This window comes from Aphelocoma coerulescens, chromosome 11 (assembly GCF_041296385.1).
Source record: "Aphelocoma coerulescens isolate FSJ_1873_10779 chromosome 11, UR_Acoe_1.0, whole genome shotgun sequence".
In the NCBI taxonomy this organism is placed as follows: domain Eukaryota; kingdom Metazoa; phylum Chordata; class Aves; order Passeriformes; family Corvidae; genus Aphelocoma; species Aphelocoma coerulescens.
Window position 1 is genome coordinate 13,114,178 of NC_091025.1, and position 24,566 is coordinate 13,138,743.

A 24,566-nucleotide genomic window follows, 5' to 3' on the forward strand; every position below is an offset into this window, starting at 1 on the left:
CTGGAGCAGGAGGTTTAGTTAAACGGGGGAGCAGAGCTCTCTGGGGAGCGCGGGGCAAGAGAGCGGACGCCTGACCTGGAAAATAGACAGCCCTGTCGTGTGGGAAAAGTTGTTTGGGGTGTGGTTACTTGGTTTAGTTTTTTCCAAGGTAGCTGCTCTCTTAATTTAGCTGGGATGAAAAAGCAGATGTTTGCCAGAGCAAACAGTGTCTGGTACGGTGGTGATACCCTCATTAGCCGAGCCCTTCTTTGAGAGCTCCTCACTGTACTTGTGCTTTCTCTGCCTGGTGACTCGGTAGTTGGCAGGCACGAGGAGTGCGCGTGTGGCAGCCTACACACACAGTCGGGGATTTTTTTATTGGTTTGTTTTAGTAAAAGCTGAAGTAGAACATTAAATGTTTTATAAGGATGGTGGATCTCGAGAACCAGCTCCTTTTTGGAATCTCCAAATGTTTATGTGGTCAGCACCTTCCTTCATCTACTTGAACTTTATTTTTGCTTCATTCTGTGGTTTAGTTTGATATCAGACTAGTGGCATTTATGTTTCGCTCAACATCTCTGCATTTGTTGGAATTAAGATATTAGAACTCACTCTCTTCTGTTTCTTGTTAACAATTCTGTTAATGAAAGTTGACAACGTTTTATGTATTTTTCCTAAAATGACTGTGTGGCTGCTGGAGTGGGTGCTGTGTTTCTTTACGGTAATATGGAATTATAAAATATTTTTCAAAACTTCATATTGAGTAAAGGAAATAGTTATTAAACAGAGGCTGGGCCATTTTTGGTTTATCCTGAACTTGATTCTTTTGTGATGCCTTGGGATCTCCAGTGGTGATTTTCCTGGGCTTTTATAAATTTGTTTGATTTTGTACCAAGAGAGCACATTACATTTTATACAAGCAAACGTGGTAGTAGTGCAGATCTCTTCTCTGATTTTCTTGAGCGCTCTCAAATCTGATGCTTTTATTCCACCTAGATGTTCAACTCTGCCTTTGAGCAGCCTTTCATTCTGTTACAGTTTTGAGACAGAACTGAAGGATTTTTTTAATGGAGACATTACTTAAAATCATCTTGATGTAGCATTTAACAGACCCACAAATTCACAGGTGATCACTTAACACTGTAGCTTTCTGAAATGTTTGTATTGCTTCATTGCGCATTGTGTTTTGCTTTCTTTATTCATTGTTTATTGCTTTACAGTACAGTGAGCAGGTGTTAAACCTGCTAAAGAAAAATGCTTTTTATTAACACTATATGTTGGCATATTTGTGAATTATGTGTACACATATATTTTTATTTCTCTTTCTCAAACCTCCTTTCAAATTCAAGAGGGTTTTTGGGCTTTTTTTTTTGAGTTGATTTTTTTTTTTTAATGCTGTAGTAGCAGAAGCCCATAGTGTTGTTGAGAGCTTTGTCCTTATTTCACAGATGCACTGGGAATTGTTTTTAATCTCCTTTCTGCTTTCCCATTACAGATGGTGATGACGACCCACAACTCTCCTGGGTGGCTTCATCTCCCTCCAGCAAAGATGTTGCATCACCCACTCAGATGATAGGAGATGGGTGTGATCTCGGCATCGGGGAGGAGGAAGGGGGGACTGGCCTGCCGTATCCCTGTCAGTTTTGTGATAAGTCCTTCATTCGCCTGAGCTACCTTAAAAGGCACGAGCAGATCCACAGTGACAAGCTACCTTTCAAATGCACCTACTGTAGCCGGCTTTTTAAGCACAAGAGGAGTAGGGATCGCCACATAAAGCTTCACACAGGGGATAAAAAGTACCATTGCCACGAATGCGAGGCTGCATTCTCCCGCAGCGACCACCTCAAAATCCACCTGAAAACCCACAGCTCCAGCAAACCATTCAAGTGTACTGTGTGTAAACGTGGGTTTTCATCTACCAGCTCATTGCAGAGTCACATGCAAGCTCATAAAAAGAACAAGGAACATATGGCAAAGACTGAGAAAGAGGTGAAGAAGGATGATTTTATGTGTGATTACTGTGAAGAGACATTCAGTCAGACTGAAGATTTGGAGAAGCACGTAATGACACGCCACCCACAGCTTTCTGAGAAGGCAGATTTGCAGTGTATTCATTGCCCTGAAGTATTTGTAGATGAAAACTCACTGCTCTCACACATTCATCAAGCCCATGCCAACAAAAAACACAAGTGCCCTATGTGCCCAGAGCAGTTTTCTTCAGTGGAGGAAGTCTATTGCCACTTGGACAGCCACAGACAACCTGACTCCAGTAACCACAGCATCAGCCCTGACCCAGTCCTGGGGAGTGTGGCGTCCATGAGCAGCGCAACGCCCGACTCCAGCGCATCGGTGGAAAGAGGTTCCACTCCAGATTCGACCTTAAAGCCTTTGAGAGGACAAAAGAAAACCAGGTCTGTTGACAGAGAGGAAGGCCAGAACTGGTCTAAAGTTACTTACAGCTGCCCCTACTGCTCGAAGCGTGACTTCAACAGCCTTGCTGTTCTGGAGATCCATCTGAAGACCATTCATGCAGACAAACCTCAGCAAAGCCACACGTGCCAGATCTGCCTTGATTCCATGCCTACACTGTACAACTTGAATGAACACGTGAGAAAAGTGCACAAAAACCATGCCTATCCCATGATGCAGTTTAGCAACATTTCTGCCTTTCATTGCAATTACTGCCCGGAGATGTTTGCGGATATCAATAGCTTGCAGGAGCACATCCGTATTACTCACTGTGGCCCAAATGCTACCCCTCAAGATGGCAACAATGCTTTCTTCTGTAACCAGTGCTCCATGGGCTTTCTGACCGAAGCTACCTTGACTGAGCACATCCAGCAGACTCACTGCAATGTAGGAAATTCAAAATTGGATTCCCCTGTCATTCAGCCAACACAGTCTTTTATGGAAGTTTATTCATGCCCTTATTGCACAAACTCCCCCATTTTTGGCTCCATCCTGAAGCTTACAAAGCATATTAAAGAAAACCACAAGAACATTCCTCTGGCACACAATAAGAAGTCAAAAGCAGAGCAGAGTCCAGTTTCTTCTGATGTTGAAGTCTCTTCCCCTAAAAGGCAGCGGCTTTCTGCAAGTGTAAACTCAGTGTCTAATGGTGAATATCCATGTAATCAGTGTGATCTAAAGTTCTCAAATTTTGAAAGTTTTCAGACCCATTTAAAGTTGCATTTGGAGTTGCTGTTGAGGAAACAGTCTTGCCCTCAGTGTAAAGAAGACTTTGATTCCCAGGAGTCTCTTCTGCAACATCTCACCATACATTACATGACAACTTCCACTCATTATGTATGTGAGAGCTGTGACAAACAGTTTTCTTCAGTGGATGATTTGCAGAAGCATTTGTTGGACATGCATACTTTTGTGTTGTATCACTGCACCCTTTGCCAAGAAGTTTTTGATTCCAAGGTATCTATCCAAGTGCATCTGGCAGTCAAGCATAGCAATGAAAAGAAGATGTATCGTTGCACAGCCTGTAACTGGGATTTTAGGAAGGAGGTGGATCTCCAGATCCATGTGAAGCATAGTCACTTGGGTAATCCATCAAAGTCTCACAAATGCATCTTCTGTGGTGAGACGTTCAGCACAGAGGTAGAACTGCAGTGCCACATCACAACCCACAGCAAAAAATACAACTGTAAGTTTTGTAGCAAAGCTTTTCATGCCATCATCTTGCTTGAAAAGCACTTGCGGGAAAAACATTGTGTTTTTGATGCTAGTGCTGAGAATGGTACAGCTAATGGCATGACCCCAACAAATAAGAAGACAGAAGGGGCAGATATCCAGAACATGTTAATGAAGAATCCAGATACTTCCAACAGTCATGAAGCCAGTGAGGATGATGTAGATGCTTCTGAGCCCATGTATGGCTGTGATATTTGTGGGGCTGCCTACACTATGGAGGTCCTCTTGCAGAACCATCGTTTGAGAGATCATAACATCAGGCCTGGGGAGGATGACTGTTCTCGGAAGAAAGCAGAATTCATCAAAGGCAGCCACAAGTGTAATATCTGCTCAAGGACCTTTTTCTCTGAAAATGGCCTGAGAGAGCACATGCAAACCCATCGAGGCCCAGCTAAGCACTACATGTGCCCCATCTGTGGGGAACGCTTCCCATCACTCCTGACCCTGACGGAGCACAAAGTCACTCACAGCAAGAGTTTGGATACAGGGACGTGTCGGATCTGCAAAATGCCACTGCAGAGTGAGGAGGAATTTATCGAGCACTGCCAGATGCATCCAGATCTCAGAAACTCCCTCACCGGCTTTCGCTGTGTTGTCTGCATGCAGACGGTCACCTCTACCCTGGAGCTGAAAATTCATGGGACGTTCCATATGCAGAAATTGGCAGGAAACTCTGCAACCTCATCGCCCAATGGCCAGGCCTTGCAAAAACTCTACAAGTGTGCGCTGTGCTTGAAGGAGTTCCGGAATAAGCAGGACTTGGTAAAGTTGGATGTGAACGGCCTTCCCTATGGCCTGTGTGCTGGGTGCATGACCAGGAGCACCAATGGACAGTCTTTGAGCTTGACTCCACAGGAGGTAAACGAGAGGCCATGTGGCAGCCTGAGGTGTCCAGAGTGTAGTGTCAAATTTGAAAGTGCTGAAGACTTAGAGAGCCACATTCAGGTAGACCACCGAGACCTGACACCCGAGACCAGTGGCCAAAGGAAAGGTACCCAGACGTCCCCTGTTCCCAGAGTAAGTACAGCTGAACTTTAAAGTGTCTGAGGGATAAAATGTAGACCTTCAATGTGAGAACTGATCTGATTTGTTTTTTTTAAAATTGTCACTTTATCAAATCACTTGTGCTACTAGAAAAACTTCCCAACAGAACGAAGGGTAGAGTAATGCACATAGAAAAATCAGAAGCTGCTCAGCCTCACAGGCGCCTTGATTCTTAGTGGCAGCACATCAGATTTTTTACCACAGAACTGCCCTAAATTTACCAACAGAGAGCTGAGACACTTGGGCAGTGGAGATTGAGTTTGTCCATGAATTCTGATTCTACTGAACTGGCAGATCTGAAAAAGCTGGGGCAATTTCATGAAAAATGGAGATGCTCAGTACCCAAAAACAACAAAAAAATCGAATCTGTCATATTTGAGGAATGAGATTATTTCTTACCAGGAAAATAATAATGAGCAGGAGGATATAGGAACTTGTGAGGAAAAACGTAGTAAATTCCATCCTATGCCCCAAATTCTCACCTAAAACAGATTTCTGTGCTAAAGAGCTTATCCCTAGGAATGTCTGTCAGAGTGAACGTTTTGAGGTTACTTGGAGGTCTGTGTGCATTTGTGTGAGCTTGTTTGTGTGTGTGTATGATTTTGAAAGTGACTTTAAAAGAACCTGCTTTCATGGCCCTTCTGTAGGGGCCATTAGAGGATAAGTAGTTTCTTAGCAAATCTGGACATTGTCTAATGCAGATTACATAAAAGTGTGCTGTCCTTGACTTTTTGCAGATAGCCTGCTTTCCCGTTTCTTAGCTTACAAGTTACTTGGGAACACGCAGATCCAAGTAAGGTTCCAGAAGCCTACTCAGGAGATTAATATCATTTGCAGTTTATAGTCTTTTTAAATTATTTGTTGACGTTTTGGTTCAAGAATGGGCCAAGTCAGTCCTTCCTCTGTCAGGAACAGATGGAATGAGAAGTGGATTTTGGAAATCTTCTCAGGAGACCAACAGCAGACACATCTGAGTATTGATATCATCTGACATTTTTAATTAAACATGATGGGGTGAGATTTTCAAAAGTATCTAAGGAAATTAGGCACCCAACTCCTAATGAATAATTCCAGCCGTAGATGACTGTTTATGTCAATCTACTAATTAAAGCACCCACAAACACATCTTACTGAATTAAAAGCACCTGAAAATACCATCCATTCAACTAGAACACCAGAGGCTCAGTAAGTAAGAGAAGGCCCTAAGTATGTCCTGAGGATATGGACTGAGGTGCCTCCAAGGGAGCTGGTGCAGGTTGCGTCCCTGGCAGGACTTGTTATCCCTGCTCCATGTGAGGCCATGTGGAGCAGCCGCATGCTGGGCTGGGCATGGCCACACTGGAGCAGTGCCCTGATCCAGCCTCCTGAGCCAATCCCACAGAAAGCTTGATTTCTTTTCTTGTTTTCTCTCTTTTGGTAAAACCACTGAATATTGTTCCCTTTGGGTGTGACTAAGCCTCCAGGCACACGTAAATAATTTTGCAGAATAATGAGGAATGGAAATATCCCTCCTTTGGTGTGATACCTAGGTCTGGCTAGGTCATTGTCCTTCTTCCTCCTCAGGCCTTTATTTCCTTCTAAATTCTTTAAGAATACCTCTAATCTATTAGGTAGGATTAATTCATATTGCTGAGCCTATGGAATGACCTTTCCCTTCCTATCAGCTAGCAGAACACATTGTCATTTTCTGTCTTATTTCTTGCTTTAACTCTTTCTTTTCAGTGAGAGCTTCCGTACTTGTTCTCTCAGGGGAGAGTTTTAAGTTCTTCAATAAGGTAAATGCTTTGAATTTCATCCCATGAGGGAAGTTCTGAGTTTCTTTGTAGAAGATAATGAAAAATCAGCATTTGTGATGATGGCAAATGGTACCCTACTGGTGTCTGTGGCCTGCACATATGCTAATACCAGAGATAAGCATCCCAGGAATATATATATTGTTATTAGGAATAATTCATTATCTTACCCTTCATTATAGGTACAAGACCTGAATTCTGATATCAGTTCACTTGAAAACTATTGGTGTTTCACTCAGGTTTGTGAAGGCAACGAGTGCCCTTTGTGTTTGCCTAGTACAGGGATTTTCGAAGAATCATACTGGATTTTAAATGGTGATACATCTCTGCATCCAAGAAGAGTGTTTACTTAACTTCATTGGCTTCGTAGCAAAGCTAAGCAAGTTGAACATGAATTCTCTTGTCATCTTGTTAGTGTGCTGCACACAGGTAAAATACCACTTTACTGGAGCAATCTATAGTGCACGGTGCATGTAGAGTGATCTGCACATGTTCAGAGAAGAGCTACTTCTCTCCAGTTCTTGAGTGTTTCTACATCTCATTTTTTAAACACCTTATTTGTTTTTCTTTCTTAAATAGAAAAGCAGTTTAAGATTAGGACAAGGTACAGTCAGAAGGAGCATTAGATTTTTAAGTAGTGGGTAAATATTTCAGAGTAAATAAGAATAAGCAGAATGAAATCCAAGCAAATGGAAAAGATGATAACTATAAAATCTGTAACTTCTTTCTGTGTCTGAAATTGCTCAACCAGCCATTATTTGCTTTTTGATAGAAGAGGTGAGTGTGGAAACCTAAAAGAATCTCAGAAAAAAACTTTAAATGAAGATTTAACCCCAAGGTGAAAGAAAGGGAGAAAATAGATATAAGCCCCTGATGAATAAAGAATATTTGGGAATAAAAAAAGAATAGGAGAAACTGAACAATTCCTTTTCACTGTAGGTATTTAAGTTTGTATATATATACAAGTGTATATAGCACCACAAATGAAGTATGAATGTCTTGTTATATTTTGTTTTGGTTTTTTACTATTGAATTATTTGAGATTTTATTCTGAAGATCAGTAGGAGACAGCTAGAGGAGCACTGAAAAATACTCAGAGTTTCTTGGCAGGCTTGGGTTTTTTTTTTTTTTTAATCCATAAGAATGAAAGAAAGCACATAACCCTTGAAAATCCTGCTGTATTCTGTCTTCCTCACATTTTTACTATGCCAAATAGGAAGAAATACCTGTAAATTGATCATGTTTGTTTCTAGGATGCCTACCTAGGATCCATTCGTGTTGATCAACAAGACAGATTTCCAGGCAGACATAATTTTTGCATTGTGTATATAGCAACATCCTCTTTGGAGGATTTGTTTTTAGGAGTTTTAGGACAAGTCAATGGTTTTCTGCAGAGACATCACTAAGAGCATTAAATAAAATACATCTTAGTAGTAAAAGATTTCTCTAACATCAAATTTTGTTTCATTCATATAGTTTTGTGTGAGCAGTTCTGTTTGGATAGGACTAAAAGTGTTTTTCATATGAGCATCACAAGCAAAGGTATCATTCCAGCATCTAACACAAGTATAGTTCAAGGCCTTTTTTTCATTCCATTAACATCTCAACAGAGGTGATGCTCTCCTGTTTTTCTCAATATCTTTCTATGTGTAGCAGCTTCAGTTTTGAGTACATTTTATTAATTAATTTTCACATGTCTTCTAGAGGAATGTGCATATCTTGAGAAACATGACTGATTGTTTAGTATTGAGATTTCTCATTTCCTAATACTGGAAACAGTCACATTTCAAGCTGTTCTTTCTCTTACACAGATTTATCTTTATTTTGTACCACAGGTATCATGAACAATGCTTGTTTAACATTGTCAGTGGCAAATGACTTAGTTAAGTTTTCATTGTGAATGATGTTACTATTTTTAGCCCATCTAGGTTATTTGGACTGAAGAAGCAAAGGAGGTGGCATAGAAAGTTGGAAGAATAAACCCTATTGTGTTCCTTACTCAGTTTCTTCTCTCCTGCACACTTTCTTGGACTCAGTTCCTTCTCTTTGTTCTCCCCCACAACCCTTCTCTTCCCTTGTAAATCCACTTGAATGGAGGAATATTTTCTTTGTAGAGCAGGAAACTATTTCCAGATTTAAAGGAGGATAGTCTGGAAAACCCATGGGAACAATAGATACTTCAGAAAATGAAACAGAACCCTCTTATTAGTACAATTTTGTGCCAAGACTAGAATTAAATATCTTGAATTTGTGGGGAATGAGCTCTCAGCTGAAGGCTTGCTCATCTGGTCTCTTTTATCACCTACATGCCATCACCTAGACTCTGTTAGCTCCTCAGAGTGCGGGCACCTTTGTTGTCACCACTTCTGAGGATAAAACTTTAAAAAAAGATAACTGATCCATTAATAATGTTCATAAAGCTGAAAAATGGCAGTAGAAGATCATATTTGTACCACAACTAATTATAGTTGTATTAAAGCTGGTGCTCCCCATTTACTGATAATGGAAGGATGTTTTGTGACATTCTTTTAAAGACAGTTACTAATGAGCCAAAAAATCAGCTCTTCCACCTCTTGCATACACACTTGGGTGCTGATCTAGCTACAGTTATTTGGATACCTGTATAGGCCATTTATTAACCTCACTCCATGTCAAGTGGGGTGCCCTGTCACAGGAGCCATCACCTTGCTTAAGCTGCTCATTTGCATGCCCGGGTCTTAGCTGAGGTAGCACTCAGAGGAAATCTGAAATCTACCGAGGGCTCCTCATGCCAAGCAGAGTGTTTTATAGGATTGTGAAATGGTGTGGAGGAGTTAGCGCTGGGTCTGTGGATAAACAAAGACATCCTGTCTCCAGATCTTTTAGTAAGTAGCTTTCAGAAGCCCCGGTATCAATTAAAAAATGAATCATTTGTCTGTTTAATATAACTTTCAAGGTTTGAAATAGAGTCAGGCTGAAATATTGTCCTCTAGCTGTTTACTTAGGGAACCCTCGTAGCTGAGATAAGCGTTAGACAAGGCACAGAGCTTAGCTTTGAAGTTTTAAAGAAGAGGAAGATTTCAAGCTTTAAATGTGACCATGTGACCACATGAATCAGTCACTACCCAATCCTATTTTGCTCTTCCAAGGTTTTTTGTGTTTTGTTTTGTTTTTGAAGTTAGGAGCCCTCAGCATGTGTGTGCCAGTGTGTTTGAGGGGACATGTGTACGTATGTGTGCTGTGCTCATCTGCCAGAATAGATTCCCCAGAAAGAGTGCTGCAGAAATCCAGCTGCTTTTCCATTAACAGCCTTGATTTCCAAATGGACTCCAGGAGGATACTTTCTTGAGCTGCCTAGGGATAACTAGCCAATCCAAACTATTTCCTTTTATATGGTTGGCTGTGTCAGCTTTCAGCCAATGGAGTATAGCCTTCTTCCTATTATCATGTTAATCACCCATTGTTGTTTTAGCCTAGAAAGCCTTGCCTAAGCAAACACACACTGGTACAGAATTCATGAAATATGCCGAACATCCATAGACTGGTGCATTTGTTATTATGGTGTTACAGCATGTTCATTAACCTCCAGCAGGCTACCTTGTTGCCACTGATGACGTGGGAAGTAGTTAAGCTCTTGGTAGCACCTAATTTGTTCTGTCCTCAGCAGGTGCTTGAGGAAATTGGATCCCATGCTCAGAAGGGGTGACAGCAACTTCTCTGTTTAACTCAAAACTTCTGACTTATTACTGCTGTCCTAAAAGGTTCTATACCTGGGTGTGGGGTGGAGGCTGAAGGCTGGTACTTTGTAAACAAAAAGTACCCCAAAAATATTTTCCTTCGAAAGGTTAAGAGGGTGTTGTGTACTGAGCCGGGTTTCTCAGTGCTGTTGGCTTGGGGTTGTGTTCCATCCCTCAGCTCCCTGAACTTGTGCCCAGCACCCAGAGATTTCACGTGTGTTCAGATGCCACCAGCTCTGGCTGTGGGGATGCAGACCTCATGCTTGTGCCTAATGGCAAGTGTTGCAGTAGGAATTATTCTCCAGAAAGAAGTAGGCACAAAAGGCCCAATTTTTCTAAATTACATGTCAAAAGATGTCTATTTAAATAGGTATTCTCATGCAGTAAATAATCACGTACATCAGACCAAAGCACCATACTCCTGCTTTGGGAAATAGGAGTTTTTCCAAGTGTAAAAAAGCTTAGACATCATGTTTTTTGGTTCTTTGTTTGGCTTTCTTTCCTGAGTTGGATGCCTAACTTATCAACCTGCATTTTAATTTCTGCAGTGGTTTCTTGGATTTTTTCCTGCCACGTTGCACAAGTACACGCATCACTGTAAATCTGAGTGCAAACCCCATTTTCCCTATTTGAATAAATGGTTCATGTAATTGCCTCTTCACACTGTCTCCTGACTTCTGCAGCTAGGCCTCCCTGGTATGACTTTGAGATGGAGAAAATATAAACAGATTGTACTAGGAAACAGTTCTTTATGGCAATGCAGTTTTTTAAGATTTCTGATTGGAGACCAATACAAAATGCATTTTTTTCCTTTGCTTCCCCAAATAACTATAGGTGCTCTGCCTACTCTGAGTTTAATGAAAGGTGGAATTTTTTGAGAAAGTTGATCTTACTCTGAAAACAGTTATTCTTCTGTCTTTTATTTCACTCTGGTGGAATTTTACTGCAGTGGGTTAAATGACAGGAGCAATCTCATTATGGCTCACGTACTCAGTCAGATTTTCAAGTATTGTAATTTGAAATTTTTTAAGTTGAAATTAAAATTTCTCCTAAAGCAGGTTGTTAATTAGAGATTGTGTTTATGGTCCCAGAAAAGCCTGGCCCGGGGATATATGAGCAAAAAAAGCCCCAGTGGAGGAAATTTGAAGCATGTAACATGCTATATTCATGATCACACTTGCCTTATGCTACAGTGCAGTTTTCTCTAATCTCTTTTTGGTTATTAAACAGAAAAAGACCTATCAATGCATCAAGTGCCAGATGACCTTTGAGAATGAGAGAGAGATACAAATCCATGTCGCTAACCATATGATTGGTAAGACATTCTTTGCACTAGGCCACTCATTGGCTGCTTGTTTTTTGCTACTCTTTGACATTCACTATTTTAATAACTTGTTAATATTCATGCTGTAATTTATTTTTTTATTTTTCAAGGAAAATGATTTTGATGTAATGATTCTTCACTTCAAAGCTTTTTAAATATGTGGTTATAAAAGTGTTACTGCTGAGCTTTTTTCCTTATCCTTTTGAGTCCTCATGTAGCATTTTCATTTATATTAAAATCAAACTTTTGACAGTATCTTCCATTTGATAGCATAAATTTCTCTCTATCTGTGTAAAAAGTACTTGCCAGTTGTCAACCACTTAGGAGCAATTATGTTTCAATTTTGTATGTCATGACATTGAATAGATGTAACTGCTAGCATTTTCCCAGCTAAAATGTGGTGGATTCCTGAGGAACATTGTCAAAACAAAACACTTACAGAGTTATTTCAGCGGGTTTTTTCTACTTCTTCTGACAATTCTGGACTTCAGAAAGTTCAGCTTTTCAGACATACAAGTGTTTTAAAAATCAGTGCTTTCTGCCTTCTATGACAGTCCTGTCGCAGGAGTTGATAAAAGCATTGTTGTAACCTGATGGGTGTATTTCTGCTGCAGCTGTATGATTGCTTCTCTAATGAACACAAAGAAAGGTTTTTCCATGGACAGATGTTATAAATATATGTGTTGGCCCGAGAGGTCAGTTTATTTTGATGCATAGACCACAAGAAGGTACTTACACATGCCACTGTAGGCATGTGTCGGATGAGACCCTTCAAGGACCCGACAGTGCTCTCTGTCTCACGCATTCATATGCAGCACTTATCTCCCACAAGCATAATGGTTTTCCTTCAGCAATTTTACATTTAGGAAATTATTCTCCCATCAATTCAGGTATGTATCTCCTATAAGCTTTGAAGTGGATTATGCATAAATACCAGAGAGAGAGAAATATGGACTGACAGCCTTCAAGCCCCCACCCCCAAATGAAAAACATACATGTCAGTCACAATAATTTTCATCCAAGAGCCAGGCAGGAGTTTTAAGTTAATGTCAAGCAGGTTAAGATAAAGATATCTAAAAATGTTTGCTTTTGTAGCAGGTGTTAATGTAATCTCTTGTTTGCAAGCTTGAAGAGTGAGATCCTTGTTAATTGGACCATAGTGATTTCATGTAGCTCCCTCCTCAATTTTAAGAAAGAAATCCTTAGCAAGCTTAGCACTTGTTTCAACTTAATTTTTGATCCAGTAGCTAATAAGTGATTTTTAAATACAAAGGTCATGAAATGCTGAGTTAAGGTTCTGCTTGATTCAAGAGGGGAATCATTTGTTTTCTTTTGGAAAAATGCAGTTTCTTCATTTTCCAGTAACTGATATGTGAAATTTATTTATGTATCTGCTCATAATAGTGCTGTCTGGAATAACACACAATTTACACACTTCCTTACAAAGTTCTTAGCAGCACTGGAAAACAACAGGTGTAGAAGGCATAGGAGGCTCAGAAAATTGTGGTCCTGCTATTTGTGCAGACTGCAGCCATTGTTTCCTCAAAGCTGTACATCAGTTACTGTAATACTTGGAGGAACTCTGTATAGTACAAAGGTGCTATGGGCCCAGTTCTGTACACCTAGAACATTGTAAATACCAGGATGTGGTAAGAAAATGTGTGATAATTCCATGGTGGTATCATATCTTCATGTTGCTTTGCTGAGGTACCAACTGAGGATGTCCATTAAGTTAAGGTCATCACTGCTTTTAATGGTTCAGTTTAGGAAAGAACAAGAAACCTTTAATATGGAGACAAACTTCTTCCCACTCTGGGCATCTCGGTTCACAAGGCTCCTGGGCCCCCTCTCCTCCAGGACATGCGACTGCTCACAAAAAAAGGTGTTTCCAGTGAGTTTGCTCATTGGTATTTGTTGGTATTGGTTCTTTACTGGGGAATACTGAAGGGAAAAGGAGAGGCTAGATGTCAGCATTTCTCAAGCAATAAATGCTGTGCAGATTTTTGGTGTTAATTTACATAGTCCTGAGTTACTAACGGTAGGGAGAGTGACTAAATGCCCCTGGTTCTTGTTCCTGTCCCCTTTGATCATAGCCTGAGTGCTTTGTTCCCTTATTCAGGCCTTTGGACAGGCTGTCATGTGCCTCCTTACTGCTCAGGCTGGTTTATCACTGATAAGGGGTGCAAGAGTTTCCCTTCTCTGTGTTAGACCAAGTCTAGCCAGATGGGTAGTGAGAGAAAGAAGCTAATATAGCTGTTTCTGCAGCCCAGGTCTAGTTCACAGGAGCTATTAATGTCATCACTGTCAATTTAAGATCTACAGATGAGGATTTGTTTGTGCCATGGGGGGCACTGAGATCACAGGGTGAACATACAGGTGTTTGGGAGACATGAAGAGCTTGCCCTCAGACTGTGTGTCCTCAGGAGCTTAAGACTGGCCTTGACTCAATGAACTTGTATCTGTCTAAAGTTAAGGTGTCTGGTTTAATATAGTCATTGAGATGCTGTCTGGGGAAAATGAATGATTGATACCAATCTAAGATAAGAGTTTGAGTAGGATAAGCATTTCCAGGGAGAGATTTTTATCTCTCTTCTGAATTTGAGGAGAGCCAAGACAATGAAGTTAGCCTTGACATGTAATTTTTAGGTAAAAAATCCCTTGGCTTTGATAATCCAAGACCCCTCAGCAGCACTTTCTTCTCATACTTTGAGAAACACAAAATCAATAGATAAGATGTCCTAAGCACTTGCTTACAGTTTTATTTTGCTCAAGTGACTGTCAACAAAGGAATCCCTGCTCCGTAGCAGCAATACCTCTTAAGTAGCCGTGTCCATAATATAATTAAAGAATCCAATTATTTCTGACATCATAGTATTAAAAACTGCATCCAGTTAAATTGGCTGTGCCTCCCTCTTCAACCTCTCTGATTCTCAGTCTGGAGTTGGAGGCCCTGTTCATAATTCTTGGAGGTAGGGAGTTTATTTTTTTCAAAGCAGTACGCAGGGAATTTCCAGTGCTACTCCCACACACCGCTTTGAAAAATTACCCTGCTGCACTCTAGCCCTTCATATCCTGTGCATAAACACAGAGGCACATTGGGTCCTTCACGGGGTCCCCAGGGAAGGAGCAGGCTGGATCCATCCCCAGAGGAGGGAAACGGGAGATGTTTTGTTTCAGTTTACGCTGGGGCCTGTAGGGGGGCTCTATGCAGCAGAACAGACCTCCTCAGCTGGGGTTAGCCAGGAAGGGATCTATTTCGGAAGGTTTTCAGCTGTGGGGGTAGTTCGGGTTGGAATTTTTAGAGAGCAGTGGTCTTTGAAACATTGCACCGATTGGGGCTCCTTTGAAACATTTCCATGCCCACAGAAAGGGGATCCCCCTTTGAAACATTTACAGGCATTGGGGAGTCCACCTGGGACTATATCAAAAACTTTCAGTAGTTCTTGCTGCCTCTGTACTTGCTTACCTCCTGTTGCGCTGACCTGGCAATGTTTAAAGCTTCTCCCCCTTATCTCCCCACCTACCTCTGCCTCTGATGTGCTGTCTCTATTAGATGCAGGGGAGGATGGGCGTGCACAGCCCCGGGCTCTACGGGGGGCACTGAGCAGCCATGGCAGCAGCCAAAGTGTGGAAAGCCGTCAGTGCAGCCTCTGCCCGGTGGCTGGGGGAGCCCTGGAACTTCAGTCTCCATCACAGGACCACTGCCAAGTCCCCATGTGGGCAGTGGCTGCTCCCATCCTGCACTGCCAAGGGAAATCTGCTCAGAGCCCTGCACAGGGAAATAAGGATTAGGCCCAGGGTTTTCCTGATGGGTTTTTACAGCTGTGCTGTTCCCACAGCCAGGCTGGGTGCCCTAATGGATATTTTTCAGGGTGCACAAAATTCCACAGGCTTGTTCTCCAGGTGGGTCAGGTTGCCCTTATCAAGGGGAAGTGCATTTGGATCCCTGCCACAGTTCTCAGCTCTTAGGGTAAGAGAAGTGGACACAGCAGTACTTCTCTCTGTCTCAATTAGATGGGGGATGTTTTCCATTTAATGCTCAAAGAAGATGAGCAACTGTCTTAACTCTTCTTTCTCCATTCTCTGAGAAAGTCTCCTGGCAAATGTGCACAGGAAGCTAAACTGGGGCTTGGTTACTGCTGGAATAGGGAAAAAAGTGATTTCTGGTTTGTGCTCTAACACTGGGGTTGCTGTAACATTCCTCATGCCTCCAGCTCCAAAGGAATGTAAGCGTTTGTGGGCTCATGAGAGGCTGTCCCAGTTCTGGGAGCTCAGCAGAGCCCTGCCCCGGTGCCGCTCCTGTCCTTCCCCGTGGAATTGCCAGCGCTCCCCGCCAAGATCCACGAATGCACACTGGTGAGCAGGGGAGGAGGGGCGCAGGCTGGATGTGTTTGTGATGTGAACATGAGGCCCTGTTCGTGCTTTGGGAGCCGCTGGGGACAGAGGGGAGTGCTGAAGGGAAAGCTTCCAGAAGTCACTGTGAAATTGTTCTGTGGTCCAGTTCTTGAACTGCAGTCTGGATAAATTCCTCCCTGTTTGATGGCATGGTGTTGACCAAGTTAAACACTGTTTGGGAGAGTTTTCTGAGTACTGCCCCAAGCCACAGCATATCATATACGTTGTGTGTAACGTAGGACTCCAAGGATCTTAATTACCTTTCCTGCCCTTAGAGATCATGTTTCAAGTTCTGGAAACACTCTGCCAGAATTAAACACAGAAGGGAAAACATCCATCCACAGTTACATTTCTTTCAAATGCATGCAAGTATTTGAAACAAAACAATGGCCAACTACAGGTTTGTTATTTTGTTAACATTTTAAAATAACATAATATTTTAAAATAACAAAGGAAGCTGGGTGTTTGGAAAAGGTCAAACTGCTATAATAACTACAGAAATAATTTTCTAAAAAGCAGCAATTTAGAAAGCTCATTTTATGTTTGGAAGAATTAGCAGTTGATACCAAGCTCAGTCACTGAGATGAAACCAGTACAGAGGCGAAGGGGTTGAGATAGTACTCAAAATCAAGCATAAATCAATATATTCCCAGCTTTATTTTCAATTTCTGTTTAAAAATGGAAGCAAACAGCTTTATCTTTTGATATGTTTCATAGTGTTCATAAACTTAGATCTTAACAAAGTTGCTAATTTATATATTATATGAATAAAAATTCTGACTCATTTGGTGTGGTCTTGAACTCCTACCTGTCACAGTAGATTCTGAGTGTATGTGTATGTGACAAGGATGTAGGTAAGGATCATTTTTGCAGAACTGACTTTATACATGTGAAGAGACTTAGCCCTGGGCAGCTCTGATGAGGATGTGAAGCATCTCCTGTACTCAGGCCTGACTTTGTGAAGCGCTTTGTTCCTTGTTCTCATTGAGCTGAGGGCAGTTAATGCTTCTCAGGATCTCTCTTATAATAAAACATATTCTATTTTACATGAAATAAATGTCGTCAATATTGGAAAAAGGGCAGCTTTAATTCTTGTAAAATTCCTGTTTCTTCAGACCTGAGGACTTCTGTTAGTTAAAGCATATACATGGTAACAATGATGATGACATTGTAAGGCATTATCTTAGTAATAGCTTTCAGGCATTAAGGCAAATAAAAATGTGCCAGATTGTTTTTGAAGCATTACTTGCAAATTATCAACAGAAACATATTTCTGGACTCAACAGCTGAATGTGTGAATTAATTATGTACACATTAGGAACTCAGTAATGTTTTTTTTTTAACTTTGATGTTTGTAAAGCATATTTCAAGTAATTGCTCTTTTAATGCAGAATTGAAGGTACCACCTTCATATATTTACCCAGCACTTGCTTCAATATCCAGTTCTGTGTGGATTTGCCTTAATGAACAATATGTACTAGACTTTCATTTTGCAGTGCCTGCCTGTTGAGAAAGACTAATCTTAGAAAAGAAATGTTAAGTGTACTTACCTTAAGAGATGGACACATACATGGATGTATGTGGATGTATGCATCTCCCTCCACATGCCCCTGGGAGTCTCAATCTGGGGTCCTGCTTGTGCAGGCTTTGCCCAAGTGGAGCTTGCTGCTGGCTCGGGCTCCTGGGCACAGGCATCTGCTCATACCAGTAAGGGTCTCCTGTTATTTTGCCCAACTGTAAGCCCTAGGTTTGTTTAAAAGGCATGCTTTTTATCAGCGTAGTCACACTGAAAGCCAAGTTGCCATTGCTAATAGACAGAAGCAGCTCCCTCTACTTCAGTATAAACAAAATTTGCCTTAATATAATCTATTACTTAGTTGGTTTCTTACCTCAAAACATTGTGTTTTTACTCTTCCTTCCTATTTAGGGTTGGAAAATTGATTATCCAAAATCTTAATAATTTTATCCAGTTGTCCTGTGCCAATGTGGCCTCCTGCAATTGTTATCTACAAATTACCCCATTTAATGAGAATGTATTTTGTTTTACTTGTTTATTGGGAAAGAAATAGCATTTCCCATAATGTATTCATTCACATATTCCTTTTGCATTTTTCATTTCATTTACAACTTGGTAATAGTAGTTCAGTTTTCACTGACATTTTTATAGCTGCTATGACAACATTCCGTTTTTGCATGATACATGCATAATGGGCAATGATCGCAGTGTTACATTGCTTTCATTCTTTCTTAACTGTGTTAAGATTCCTTACAGCCTCCAAACTCAATTTTCATATGCAGTGATGATTACACCTGTTTAAACATTTTCCTGGTAGTTTCATATTTATTCATAAAGAGAGCAGTTGATAAAACACCTTTTCTGCAATCAGTCTGAGTTTTAAGTGTGATATTTCTTCAAAGTTATCATTAGCAAGCACCTCAGTCTAGTCCCAGCTTTTCAATATCAGCTAGGCTGTGTAGCAAAAAATGCTATTTTCAGTAAAGTTTACCTTGTGTAGAAATAATTTTTCTGAATGTGTAACTTGGTCTTCATTTTATTAACTCTATTAACCTTGAAAACTGTTATATGTTTGTATTTAAAAGTCTGCAGAGATACTTTCTGCCTTATTCTCAGATATTTTATATGCATATGGTCATGTATTTCTAAGTTCACAAACAAATTTCTTAGTCCCTCTTTGCTAATCTTGAATCTGGAAGAGAAAGCAAGTTCTCACCATATGGGGCTTGGGTTCTCTCTGCAGATGGCGAAATGACTCTACTTTCTGGTGGAGAGGTCAGCACCCCTCTGTGTCCTACTTTTGAGGAAAAACAACCAGAATATTTCTTGGGGGTGGAAGAGGGAAAAAACCCACCACCATTTCTAAGTGCAGTCTTCAGACTTCATATAAACAATGTTTTCAGGACATTGTTCTTCTCCTCACATGAATTGTGGGACTAATGTCTCTATTTTTTCTGTCCTTAAGATTTAGGTGTTGATTTCTTTGTGGGAGCTTATTAGCAGGTAACAGTTTTTCCTGGATAACGTAGATGTTATCCCCATTTCTTACTTATTTACTGGTTTGAAAATATCTGGTACCAGTACCCCCTTTTTTGACTGATGGAAAACTTAGTGTCTTTTTCTGAAAAATAGATGATATATGAGAAGTGAATAAAGAAAAAAGGAATGAATGTTTAGTGAAGCCGGGAAAACCCCATACTTGGGTTAGCTAGGAATTAGCTTTGGCAGAGTTATAAATACTCTTTTTACCTCTTTGGGGAAACCTAGACAAGGTTCCAGACTGTTTTCATAATAGGAAAATGAAAGGAGAATGTATTTAATATCAGTAATCTATAGTTAAATTCCTTTTCTGCTGATAAAGTTCTGGATTTTGCCCTTTCTGAATATCTGGTTCAATATTCAGCAATTTTGAGCCTTGAAAAATGTTTATTTTTCCTCTTTTGATTGCAGAACAGCCCTCTGGTGAATCAGTAAGGGTACTGGTGTACATATGCTGAACCCTAGCTCTACTTATCAGAGAAAAAGTTTGTTCATATGTTAAAGGTCCAGCTTTGTACCTCCTGTTACTTGGGTGACTTCAAAGTGAGACAGTTGGACTGTTGCCTGTAATTATAATTCAAGCTCAACAGCATCCTTAACCTTGAGGAAGATTTAATCTGGTCTCCTGGAACAAGAGGTTACCAACTGACATGGCCCTTAAAAATTATTCTGTTTTTGATAGCTGGCAAGCAAGTCAAATCAGACACAGCCCTCCCTGCATGCTCTGTCTGTTTGGGGTACTGGCATCTTTCTTTTTTTAATTTGTGAAGGAAAACTTTGCTACTCTGAGGATCCTCACAATTGATCCCTATGAAGGAAACCCAAGTAAACTTTTTAAACACTTGTACCTTTCTTTTTTGTTTCAAGACTCCTGGCACAGATAAAGCCTTTGCACAACTGGTGTCTGCAAATGTGCTGCTTCCTTGTCAGAGACTTTGTTCAATTTATTAGTAACTTTTGACAGCTTTGTGCCTTTTTAAGAAACTGAAGGGTTTTAATTGAATATTTTGACTTGGCAGATTAATTGTGTACCATTTTTAAAATTAAATTTCTTTTTTAGTAGATTGCACAATAAGCTTGAGGAAGGGGACTTCTGGTTGTCCTGTCAGACTTCCCTGTGGTAATGTCAAACTCTAAAGAAATGGGAAATTATGGTTTTTTAAGTGAAAAAAGTTTTGTCCTGCAACAACTGAAGAAACCCAAAGAAATCATGTATGAATACCAGGATCTTCCAAAGAAGACAAAGCTCTGTAACAGGCCAAAACACCTCACTGTAGTTCCATAGTTGTCTTTTTCACCCATTTTGTAGAATCATAAAATCATTAGGTTGGAAAAGACCTCCAAGATGGAGTCCAGCCCTTGACCGAACACCACCTTGTCCACTAGGCCAGAGCACCGAGTGCTACGTCCAGCTGTTTTTGGAATATTTTCAGAGGTTGTGACTCCACCACCTCCATGGGCAGCCCATTCCAATGCTTACCCACCCTTTCAGTGAAAAAATTCTTCCTGATGTTCAACCTGAACCTCCCCTGGCACAGCTTGGGGACCATTTCCTCTTGTCCTCTCTGTTGCCTGGGAGCAGAGCCTGACTCCCACCTGGCTGCACCCTCCTGTCAGGGAGCTGTAGAGAGCAAGAAGATCCCCCTGAGCCTCATTTTCTCCAGGCTGAGCCCCCCCTGCTCCCTCAGCTCCTCCTCATTGGACTGACGCTCTAGATACTGCACCAGCTCCGTTGTCCTTCTCTGGTCAGACTTCATCCCCTCAGTGTCTTTATTGAATTGAGCGGCCCAAAACTGGACACAGGACTCGAGGTGTGGCCTCAGCAGTGCCCTGTATGGGGGGACAATCTCAGCTTTGTGTTGTGTGGTTTGTCCTGCTGCCACAAGCCCAGGGACAGATGGAGTGAATGAGGAGCGGACCTCATGGGGAGGAGCTGAGCCTTTTTGCCTCCTGCTTCCTGTAGGAAGTGGCCAAAACAAATTTGGTCCAGTGTTTTCCTCTTTGGCACCTCCTGAACTGGTGAAGACTACAAAAGATGGCACTAGGTAGGAAGCACACCCTGCTGATGCATTTACATCACTACTTTAGTCAGTCACAGCCTGATTGGGATTTAATCCTGCCTTCAACTGCACATCATCCATCATCTGGTGGATAGCAAAGACCTTAAAATGACCAAATCTTTTGATCATTGTGTGTGTAACTGGGAAGTGTTTTGATTTTTTGATGACTTTATCCTGTTCTGTATTCACAGAGAAGTTTTTTAGCATGGCTCAGGCTAGGCAGAGCCTTTGGTTGTAGGTTTTGCTGCAGGTAGAGTTTGGGTGTTTTAGAGGATCAGCATCAACTAGCACCGCTGGCGTGTCCTCTGTTGTTACGTTTTGCATGCATCAGCTATTGTATCTTATTGGGGTATGGACAAATAGTTCTTAAACCCCATGACTGTGAGTTATATCCAGGAATAAATTTTGGCAACAAAAGTTAAATGATGAAACTTCATGGAATGAACAGTAACTGATTCAAGCTGGGCCGGATATAGATAGCTGAAGTTGAAGGGAAGAAAGTATTCCAGTGACATTTTTCTCCTTGTTTAACTTTCTAGTTAAGAAATTGCATTTTTATCCCCCTTTTTCCTAAACAAACAAACAAAAAACCCCAAAAGATCCAAGCAACGTTTGATTCAGCATTTTTAAAAAAATCTGTGATTTGGGGTGAAAAGGAAAGCAAAGCAACCTTCCCTATGCATTTAAAATATTTTTGAACTGGTAGTAGCTGTGCCTTCACGTATAGAACATCAGTGGAGAGAATGTCCTTTGAAGACTAATTCTAATGTGCCAGGAACTGGAGTCAACAATGTGTTAAACCTGAATGATGAACTTCCAAGGGATGGGGAATTTAGATAATAAAATGTTATTTGCTTAATTTACTTTATGTAGCATTTGAAAATCTAGATGGACAATTTAACTTTTTTAAAATATAAGCCTTTTTAATTTACATACTTTTTGACTTAGTTTAATGGAGAAAAATTTAAAAAACACAATGAAAAACAATCTATAACTTTTTTTCTGTAATTACAAGAATCCAAAAATAATGGCCTGGCATTTTTAAGGTCTGTAGTTCTTTTATAATTTTCTCTTGTCTCTTAAAAAAAAAAAGGAAAGGAATCATATTGTACTACCCCATAGTTATACAGAAATCCAACACTATAAAAATACTTGAGGTATTGCAAAAGTTAAACATGTTATTAAAGCATTATCAGAAGGAAAGCTAGGTTCTCTTCATGTTTTCACTGAAACTTGTAAGGATTTTTTTTTTGGTAGTGTTATTAGTTTTTGTTACTTGTTAGTGTTTAGCAGTCAGGGTATCAGGGAGATATTTCTTTTAAATCATTCAGTACTGAGTGGTTTGTGGTTTGTGCCCTTGTAGTCCCTGCAATCTAAACATCAATCTGCAGTTTTGAAGAAGAGACATTTGTCATGGAAGCTGGGAGACCAGATTTCAGCTAAGACAAAGGTGTGGCTCTGTTACATCTAGAACTCTGACTTGATACTCTTTTATTAATAATAAGTGAAAATATTGAGGTTTGATTTCTCCTTCCAGTGGAAATACTGCTGCATCATAAACGTACAAGGTGTAATTCTATCTATCTTCCATCTTTGTTCTTGTTTGAACATGACTTACCAGGAAAAGAACTCCAGAGACCCAAAATACGTATTTTAAATGGCCTAGTCAATAGTTTTCCCATTTTCCAAAGGCTTAAATGGGGGAAGCGGCTGCCATTTGCAAGCTAGCAATACAGTAAAAGCACATCATTGTACACAACATTTTATTTGGACAGCTGTATAAAAATGGCAACACACTGTGAAATCCATTAACAGCAAAACATGTTAAATTCAGCAAAATGCATCTCATGTGGAACACTGAATAAGAAATTATAGTCTGAGTTTTACTAGCTGGTTATCAGAGTTTGTCTTGAATGAAGAAAATTGAAATTTTTTTCCCTGCGTCTGCCTGTTATAACAGTGAACGCTGTATAGTGGGTTTTGAAACTAGTGTGCACCTGTAAATTCTTGCCCCACAAACTCTTCTGCAAGGTTTTTGCAAATCTAAATACCCCTGAGGATGCTAAAAGGGGGCAGTTTTCACTCAGGCAAGTATCTCTTACTGCATGTTGGGTCCCACCTGCACTCACTTGAATTACTGGGTTCAGAAACATTTGTAGGGGTAAGTTCTAGGGGATGTAGGAGTAAGAGCTCAAACTGGGAATAAATGCATCCTTCCCCCTTGTCTCCCTGCTGTGCCAGCAGGGACTGCAGTCTTACCAATCAAGAGCAGGTCCTTTGCCTCATGAGGGATTTCCATGGGTGGATTTTGCCGTGCTGCATGTAGTAAGACTTTCCACAGTAAATCAATAGCATTTAAAAATTCAAAACCCCTCTCCAAAGTATTTTGCATTTCCATTGTTTGTACTGTTTAACTAGGAGATGTTGCTCATCAAGATAGGATGCCATTAAGTATTCTGGTAGAGAAAGAAAAAATGAGTTTACTCTTGCCTGGTAGAAAATGAAACAGCCATGTTAACTTTAGCTCTAATCATGAGATTAGAAGTCTAATGGGGAATTATATCATTTTCACTCTTCAAAGCCAGCATCAGTGACCTTTGGAGAGTTTTAACTTTAACAGCCTAATGATTTCTCTTCTAGAAGATGGAAAAAACAGTCCTTTCCTTGACAAGGAAATGAAAAGTGGATGAAAAAGGCAAGCACAATAACCATATGCTGGAGCAGGCTAAATGACTTTTAGATATATTCAGTACAACTTGTGTGAGATGGTTTCCAGGCTTTATTATCCAAGCCGCTGGCTGCTCTGAAGGGAGACAGATAAATGCAAGGCAGAGCCATGGGGCTGGGGGACAGTGTGGGGACAGCCCTGCTCCTTCACCCCACTGGCCCATGGCGGTGACAGCTCTGACCAGCAGGGCTGAGTGTGCACACCACACATCCTGAGCAGGTCCACTGTTGTGTGGGGCTTGTTTCCTGTGCTAGAGCACTGGAATTTCTTGTTCCAGTTCCTGTTTGCCGCGTTTGCGAGCTCAGGCTGTTGCTCTTTTGCCAAGCTGGCAGCACGTGGGGGGAACTTCCTGCACAGGGGATGTAAAAGCGATTCTCTGATTCTTCCTCTGCAGCCATTGGGAGATAAAAGCCAGGACATCAGGGACTGTAAAGAGGGAGCCAAATTATATTTATAATATTAAAGTGAGTGCATTTGTGGTTTTGCCGTTCTCCAGGGTTTTTCATAAGTAGAAAAACATGAATTAGCATTTTCCATTTCCATATATTGACTGGAAAAATAGCCTGCTCTCAATTAAGACCTATAGCTTTTGGGATGTATGCAACAATTTTATAAAATATTTACAGCAAAATTTGCATTTTACATAGTATTACAGTTTTTCTTGTGTTTAGTAGAAAGGACTTAGGCCTAAGAGAGGAAATTCATCCAGCATACCAAAAGGGAAATATATCTAAAATTAGATTGTTAGTATTCACAACAAGGAATGTCCA

General features: G+C 40.7%; 1 protein-coding gene across 7 annotated transcripts in view; it reads left to right on the forward strand.

Moving 5' to 3' along the window:
• ZNF423 (zinc finger protein 423) overlaps positions 1-24,566 on the forward strand; it is a 227,762-nt gene that overhangs the window by 128,474 nt on the left and 74,722 nt on the right. For 6 of the 7 annotated variants that reach the window (XM_069026874.1, XM_069026875.1, XM_069026880.1 and 3 more), the window contains 2 exons: positions 1,475-4,698; positions 11,465-11,549. In XM_069026874.1, coding sequence (XP_068882975.1) covers positions 1,475-4,698; positions 11,465-11,549 — 3,309 coding nt within the window. Of the gene's footprint in view, positions 1-1,474; positions 4,699-11,464; positions 11,550-11,668; positions 12,263-24,566 lie in introns of those variants that run through there. The other variant, XM_069026878.1, reaches the window with a different exon arrangement.